Source organism: Heteronotia binoei, chromosome 10, assembly GCF_032191835.1.
Source record: "Heteronotia binoei isolate CCM8104 ecotype False Entrance Well chromosome 10, APGP_CSIRO_Hbin_v1, whole genome shotgun sequence".
In the NCBI taxonomy this organism is placed as follows: domain Eukaryota; kingdom Metazoa; phylum Chordata; class Lepidosauria; order Squamata; family Gekkonidae; genus Heteronotia; species Heteronotia binoei.
This window is the reverse complement of record NC_083232.1, coordinates 37,950,489-37,959,242: the sequence shown is the minus strand read 5'-3', so window position 1 is coordinate 37,959,242 and position 8,754 is coordinate 37,950,489. Positions and strand designations below refer to the sequence as shown.

General features: G+C 41.1%; 1 protein-coding gene across 1 annotated transcript in view; it reads right to left on the bottom strand.

Moving 5' to 3' along the window:
• Positions 1 to 294: 294 nt before the first annotated feature.
• Positions 295 to 8,754, bottom strand: part of RSU1 (Ras suppressor protein 1) — a 103,364-nt gene continuing 94,904 nt past the window's right edge. The window contains exon 9 of the mRNA XM_060248424.1: positions 295 to 792. Coding sequence (XP_060104407.1) covers positions 690 to 792 — 103 coding nt within the window. The 3' untranslated portion in view covers positions 295 to 689. The remainder of the gene's footprint in view (positions 793 to 8,754) is intronic.

Genomic DNA, 8,754 nt, shown 5'->3' with positions numbered 1-8,754 from the left:
AAGCAATGAAAACTAATCCCAAACCCCTAGTCCTACTATACTAGGGACTTCTGAGACCCTGGGAGACTGACTGCTAGCCAGAGTAGACAGCCCTGTTGAATGGCCTGATGACATTTAAGGCAGTTTCATATGTCCCCTGAGAAAGCTTCCTTTTAATTTTGGTTTCCCTGCTGAAAACCAGTTTATTATTAAACATGGACCACACATAATTGAAAATATTGCCTCAGGAAAAAAAATCAAATAATCCAATGTCTGGGTGAGGGGGGAGAAGGAAAGGAGAGAAAGAAAGAAGCATATGGTACAAAAATGGTTTTATTAACAAACAGTGTATTACATAAAATATGAATGACACATAGGCTGGTGCAGCAGTAAAGCATAGCTGGCTATGCAAATTAAACATTTTGGCCATGTTTCTAAAGCAGACAAAGTGGTTTACAGTAGTTTAAATGGCAACAGGATTTAAGCATTAAGTAATAATTATTAGCTTTTATTATTAGCTTCACTTACAGCCTGTCTCTTACTAATGGACTCATTAATCAAGGCAGTTTGTACTTTGTGAAGGGATGATAGAAAAAGGCATTTTTGCTTTGCTTTTATAAAATAGTCATTTGTCTTAGCAAATATGTTTTAAAAAGAATGAGAGAGACATGCAAAACAAAATCGCAGAATGGGACGCGCTGGGTCCGTCTTTATTTGTTCTTGGCAGCCAGAGGCTTACGACTGATCTTCTTGGATTTGTCATTGTTCTTCTTCGGAGGGTCAGGGTCAGCCTGCATGTGCCTGCCATAAAGGCTGCAAAAATAATTACACAAAGAATGGGTTGGTGCTGTCACTAAATTCAAGGAACACAAAACAATATATAAATATATATATAAAAGAAAGAAGTGTCATTGCCAACCAAACCCTGTCACTTCTGTATGCCATGATGTTGCTACATCCATTCCAGGGCACAAGAGTTTTACTCAGCATTTCGAAAACACAGGCTCCTTACACAGTTAACCTTTGAAGACATTGACAAAAATTGGGTTGAACTGTTGAGATGGAGTGCCGCTGTAAAGGAAAGTGAGCCGGCTGCCTAGCCAGAATACTCAAGGGCTCGAGAAAGTGACAGGGAGCAATGGTGTCAGAGTCTTCTCTGGCTGCTCACGCATGATGGATTGTAGGAAGAGAGCTACCAACACATCAATGCCACATTAAAACAGACCCCTGATTAAATGTTGACGAAGTATCCTACAATTAAGATTGCTGGCACTCACAGGCAAGCTAAATAGACTACAAGGCTGGAAGGATTTTAAACTCAACACCAGAGAGCAATTAATAGATCGTTTATGAGTAACCCCCTACTTAAAACCCAAATTAAAAGCCTTCAAGACAAACATGATGCAAATATAAACTCGCTCGGTTGACAAAGTGCCTTTTGGCAGTCTGTTCCATGTGCCAAGAAAGAAAGGGATCCATAAACTTTATTTTCTTGAATGAGGGCAAACAGAAAAATGCAGATGGTTCCTGAACAGGAAATGGCTTTCTGCACAAAATTTCAACCAAGTTTGGACCCAGCACTTCCCCTTCCTCAGGGTTTCTTTATTCAGATTTTATTTATTTTTGACAAGTTTGAGTGATTCACTTATACTGTCCAGTACAACAGCCTTTTTATAATTAATGAGCCAAATCTTGTTCAAATTGAAAACAAGAGATAGACACAAAGCCAATATAAAAAAACCATGTAGCTGAAAAATATACATTTTTAAATTTACTGGTAATTGACATATGGATTAAAAGTTTCTGAAGTGCAAGCACAGGTTTTTGCAAATCTTTTACTAGAAAGTGGCACATATATACACACACAGGAATACCCTGTACTGTGCTTTAGTGTACTGGCATGTATCTGTGTGGGAGGGAAGGTGGGCATGGTGTAGCCCCTAACTTGTAAGATCTCAGAAGCTAAGTGGGGTCAGTGGAAGAAGGTTTTTATACTCAGCTTTTCTCTACCCAAAGGAGTCTCTGAGTGGCTTACAATCCCCTTTCCTTCATCTCTCCACAACAGGCACCTTATGAGGCAGGTGAGGCTGAAAGAGTTCTGAGAGAAACTGAAAACGGCCCAAGGTCTCCCAGCAGGTTTCATGTAGAGGAGCAGGGAATCAAACATGGTTCTCCAGATTAGAGGCTGCCGCTCTTACACCCTCGCTGGGTCCCTTGGTAGGTACTTTGATGGGAGACCACCAAGGAGGACTCTGCAGAGGAACGCAACAGCGAACCACCTCTGCTTCTTACTTGCCTTGAAAGCCCCTTGCTGAGGTCGCCATACGTCAGCTCTGATATGATGGCACTTCATATACACACACACACCCTATTCAGGGTTCAAAAGCTGGATTATGGGTACGGTTCATCTCTATCATTCCTTTTTCTATGCAGCACCTTCAAGAAGTCCTTTAATCCAATTAAAAAACTTAGCCTGCCATCCCCTCGTCTATTCTAGCATCCCTCATGCCCTCTACTATCCCTTAACGTAAAGATATTGCTTTCTCTGTAGAAGAGCCATACCGATCGAGTTTTGGCATGAAGAGTCATAGACTCCTTTGATCCTAGTTCTAGTATCAGGTTTTGATGGGTCCTAGTTTAAAGAAGGGCAGGGGTCCTTGTTTAATGGGAAAGCAATCATCTTGTTTGTTCTGTCATCAACAATCCTGTGGCTTAGTCAAAGAGTAGGTATGGTGGACCCAGTAGAAAAAAAAATGGGCCAGGCATGTGAGAAGATGGGCAATGGCACAGAGCTGCAAGATACAGGACCTAGGGAGATTGTTACAGTGGGAAGGTGCAGGTGATCTATTAAACAGAAAGGGATAATCTGCAGTGTCTTGACATTTCTGTAAAGAAAGAAAAGTGGCTCACTAGCTGAAAGTATTTAAAATATCATCCAGAGGTTTTGGCCACAATCATGGAGCATTTTCAGACTTAGCAGCAGATTGGATCACCTGTGCAGCTCTCACTAAGGTATAATTTCTGAGCCCCGCCCCCCCACACACACCCTACCTGACTTAAGTGCTCTGTTAGCAAAAGTAGGGGTGGGGGGGTGACAGCAGAAGAGATGAAGCTCAAACATTTAGCTTGCCCAGTGAACGTTACAATGCAGAATACTGCATCTTTGAATCTGCCAGAAAGGAGAAGCTGCAAACAGGGATGATGTGGAGGCAATGATGAAAATAATTCATTAATGATTAACAATGACAGGATGGAAAGATGGATAAGGGTTATAAAACAAATTGTGATGAGCAGGCAATCACTTACGGTGCGAGGCCGCAATGTGACGGGCTTCAGTCTGACTAGCACATCAACCCCCCGTAGGCCAGACCCAGAAGAATGAACATTGAGCTAGGCAAGGGTGATCGCTCATCCTTCCACCGCACCCTTGCAGAAGCAAATATCCACAGTACGCCTGAGGGTTTTCATCCATAGTAAAAAAACTGGCTAATCTCACAGTAGGATTTAATTTGTCCTTCCTGATACACCTCTTTACTGGTTCACACATTAGCCGATGATTATTAAAGAAGTGATAAGGCTAAATTAAAGTCCTAGTTTGCAAATGACTCTCTCTGTAAGAACCAATTGGGGCACGAATGTTAATTTTTAAATGGGACACTCCACGCAAGTCTCTGTAGAGCAATATGAAGATTGTAGCATTAAAAAAAAAGTCAAGATTTTATGTCTTTCAGACATCCGTAATTATCCTGGGTGGCAACTTAAAAAAAAAAAAAAGCTGTTGGTGTTATAATCGTCACTGATAAATGGCAGAGTTCTTCTAAACAACACTGCAGCCGGAGCTACAGTGGTTGTATCTGCAGCTTCCTCGTTAAGGAAAAGGGCAAAATAGTTTTCTAGGGGATTTAATGTCAGCCTGAAAAAGCATTAAAAACCTCAGTAATAAGTTTTTTTCCTCGGGTTTTGTTTTCTCTACTACACAGAGCTGGTTATAAACGCACATTTCCCAGCCTCTCTAGCACAACACAACACAACCATATGTAATATGCAAATGGGGGGGGGAGGCATCTAAGTAGCCGCCATGTTCTCTTCCTGCCCCACTGAGGGGAACAAATGAGCACATGGAGGCTGTACCAGCAAAACTAACAATAAGTGAGAAAGATGCTCATTAAACTTCATCATTCTGTCCACTTTAATGATGCCTTTACTTAATAAAAATTCCCCAAGCAGTTGCAAAGATATTAGGCAAAGTCTTTGGTTATGTATCAGGGGCCTAAGCTGTCACTAGCAAGTGTGTAGTTCAGGAGGGGCATTCCCAAGAGGAGACAGCAAATCCAGCCTCCTTTGTAATAAATGCACAGAAAAATCAATAACTGCAGCTTGCTACATTACTTAAGCATTTAAGAAAATAGGTGATCTGTCTAAATTAAAGCACCAAGTGCTAAATGTTGTGATTTAAAGCATAAATCAAGAGGCTCGAAACTTCAAATGCTGAAACTATAAATCCTGTTATTAAAGCTTATAACTTTAACAAGCGTTATTAAAGGGGCTGGGGGGAAAATGAGTGAAAATATTTTGGAAAGCTTTCTCCCCACCTAGTTAAATCCTTTTGCTAAGCACTGCAAAAGTCAACAAGCCACAAAGCTCTGTTTTCTGAAATGAGATGGTTGTGTGGGAAAAGAGTGAACATGCATAACATTTGTAGAAATAGATTTGCTGCACATGGGGGAAAAATATCTTCCGTGTTTATGTGCTTTTAAGAGACCTGACAAGAAGAAAATTGATTCATCTGAAATGTGGCATTGGAGAAGAATTTTACACATACCATGGACTGCCAAAAAGACAAGGGGGTTCTAGGTCAAGTCAAGCCTGAAATCCCCCCAGAAGCTAAAATGACTAAATAAAGGCTTATTGTACATAGATCATGTCATGGGAAGAGAAGACTCAATGGAAAAGACAATAATGATTGGAAAAGTTGAAGGTAGCAAAAAAAAAAAAAAAAAAGGAAGTCCCAACATGAGATAGAGTCCCTCAATCAAAGAAGCCATGACCCTCCGTTTGCAAGACCTGAGCAAGGCTGTTAATGATAGAATGTTTTGGAGAACATTCATTCATAGAGTTGCCATGTCAGGCACATGGCACACACTATTTTGGACAAAAACCACTTTTGCAGTGAGAATTAGAGAACTGGTGGATGAAGCCTTTATCAGGATATACTCCACTAGAAATTGGAGCTCTATTTGTAGTATGATTACAATATCTACTTATTTTTAAAACCCACACATTCTGAAACTGAGCTGTGCTTTCAAAAAAGCTCCATGCAGTCGCCCAGGCTCAAATACATACCCAGCCTAGAACTCCTAATGGGAAGAATCACTGGGTTAGTTGGGCACCATTGTTTGAGAAAGGCCCAGCGTTGATCATCTTGGGACAGAAGGTGGGCACACTCAGTTGTCCAGACACTTGGTCAGGGAAAGAGTCACTCAACTTGAATCACAAATATCTGGTCCTTTGTAGGTGTAAATACGATTCCTGAAAGATTCCCTCAAGAAACATATTGTGAATGAGAAGCACACAGAGTCTTGGAGCTTTGTTTCTTTGTAAAAAGGCCATATACATTTTGTTCAGGCTCATGGTCCTTAGTGTTTACGAGTTTACTTTTATTTATTTATTTATTTATTACTTTACATTTATATCCCGCCCTCTCCGCAAGCGGACTCAGGGCGGCTTACAGTATCATAAATTTTGACAGGTCTCTGGCAAGGACAGCAAATGTAGTAATGAGTACACTATAGTAGTACTGAGAAGCTGGTGCTTAACTTCTGCCATCTCCTTAGCTTGCATGTTCTTTTCACAGAGTTCTGCCAATTGCCTACAAAATATCATTTTTTCCCCTTTAAACCCCCCATCCCCAACAACACAGTGGATTCAAAGGCTATCTTCCTACTCACAGAAAAAAATCTTCTGCTCATAGAAGGAGCCTTTCCAGGCCTTTCCATGAGTAGAAAACTCTCCATCTTCAGAAGAGCCCTTTTGGATCCAACCCAGTATTTTCAATTTCTATACAATTTACCAGCAGATCATGCATGGAAATGCAGGTCAGCTAAAATAAAACGATTCCCCCTGTTCAGCGAGGGGAGTTACAATATAGCACACTTTGCATGGAGTGACCCTTTCCTCTTATTGGCTTTGGGAAATGAAAGAAGACTTGTTCTTGGCAATGGGAGCCCTGCATGCGTAAGCCTGTGTGAGAGCACGGGGCTCTAGATCATGGCTATTTGTAAGCCTTCTGTTTGGCAGGATTCTCAAATAATTTGAATGCCAGAATTTAAGAAAAAGTTTTATGCATGACTAAAGAGCAAGCTACAGTTCCTGTTCCTACATAGTCTATCGACTACATAGTTAATAATGAATCATTTATTCCATTTGGTTTAGCTTTTCAGCCACCTAAGAAACGGCATTGCAACAGATGGCGGAACTGTCAGAATGCATTTATAATTTGTAATCGTTTGCAGATCTCTTCTACAAGACCTTTTGGCCTTCCATAGAGTCTGCAAATACACTCATGCCAACATTCACATTTTTGATAGTGTTTAACAAATCAACAGCTTGTTTCAGACTGGACAGTTCATGTTATTAAAGGATGTATATCACTCTCCCTAACAGAAAATCTCTCTCAAGGATTTCTGTTTTGGGGGAAGTGGAAAAGTGCCATCAAGTTGCATTTGACTTATAGTGACCCTGTAGGGTTTGTAAGGCAAGAGATGATTTGCCAGAGGTGATTTGCCATTGCCTGCTTCTGTGTAATGGCCCTGCATTTCCTTGGTGATCTCCCATCCAAATACTAACCAGGGCCAATTGCGGCTAGCTTCCAAGATTGTGCAATATCCATGAGGCCAAAACCTTGCTGTTATCCTAAAGTCAAGAAAGCGAGAAAGCTGCTTCTGGGGGAGTGGGGATGACTTGGACTGGAAAAATTAGAGGGGAAGATGCTTAAGCCTCCCCCCACCCATTTTCTTAGTCTAAAACATTTACGTGGAAGCAGCTTTTCTTCTTTAAATACAGTGAGCACACGAAAAAATTACCTGCATCTGTATGCAATGTCTTGATTTGCCCTTGGCTCTGGGCTCCTGTGCACATCTTTTCCTCCTTTAAAGTGATAGACAGCAATTAACATTTGGGAGATGCAGCCCCAGGGGTGTGTGGAGTGGGGGGAACATTACCTTAGCACTGATTTTGAGAGGCTCTATTTCATCATCAAGGGAGCCCTGTGGCACAGAGTGGTAAGCTGCAGTACTGCAGTCCAAGCTCTATTCATGACCTGAGTTCAATTCAGGTGGAAGCTGGGTTCAGGTAGCTGGCCCAAGGTTATCTCAGCCTTCCATCCTTCCAAGGTTGGTAAAGATTGCTGGGGGTAAAGTGATTGGGGAAGGCAATGGCAAACCACTCTGTAAAAGTCTGCCAAGAAAACACCGTGATGTTACGTCACCCCATGGGTTGGTAATGACTCTGTGCTTACACAGGGGACTACCTTTACCTTTTATTTCATTATCAAGATACTTGAGCTTAAAGCCACTCTATATGTTTAGCACATTTGTATCACCACCCTTTTCTAACAGAAATCTGACAGCAATTTTAGCTTCAAAACCCTGTGACGTTGGTTAAGCCAAGAAAGACACTGAGGATTTCATACCTGATCAGAGATTTGAACCTGGGTCTAAAGCTAATTTACTTATTTTACAAAATCCATATCCCCCTTTTCTGCCTCAGAAGGGCCACCAAGATGGCTAACAAATTAAAACATATATAATGAAATCTCATTTTAAAACCAATGAAATCAAACAACAACACATCATTAAAGCAATTAAAGCCAGCACTAAAACATATAAAGACCTAAAAACAATTACAATATTTAAAACAATATCATTGGGCAGGAAGGAGGGATCATTGAGGGAACAAGAAACCAAACAAAATTCTTCAATTATGGCTGATTGCACTCAAAAGGGACAGACAAGTTTTTCTGGAGGGAGAGTTCCAGAGTTTTGGTGCCATGACTTAGAAGGCTCTGTCCCGGGTTGCCACCCACCTAATCTCAGAAGGTGAAGGAACCTGAAGCAGGGCCTCCAAAGATGACCAGAGTGGTTGGGTAAGTTCGTAAAGGAGTAGGCGATTCTTTGGGTCCCAAACCTAGAAGGTTAAAGGTCAACACCAAATAATCTACCTAGCGAACTGTACTACAACCACCCAATCCATGTGTTATTGGTCAGGCATCTGATCTCCTTGAATACATTTAAAAAATGTATTTACAGATATTTATAAGTTGTTTCGACACAGTTTCAAAGTGGCATTTTTAAAAGGCATACTGATCCCTTGTGAGCTGAATTTGTAGGTGTAAAGATAAATATGATTTCTGAAAAAACAGTTGAAAAAGAATCCCAGCTTTGGCTAAAAGTATTTATAAATTCCCTTACCTGGATGCCTCAGTCTAAACAGGGTTGGCATTGGTTAGTATTTGGATGGGAAACCACCAAGAAAGTCCAGGGTTGCTACACAGAAGCAGGCAATGGCAAACCACCTCTGAACTTCTTTGCCTTGCGATGCCTACTTCATCACTGTAAGTTGGCTGCGACTTGACAGCCGATTCCACCATGACCATTTGTGAACTACTATATGTTTGGTAGGATTAAGTACTGTTTCCCTCCACTCGTTACCATGGTCTGCATTAAATGATGGCAGAAAGCCTAGAGTGTGAAATGCTGGCTGTTATTGTAAGAATGG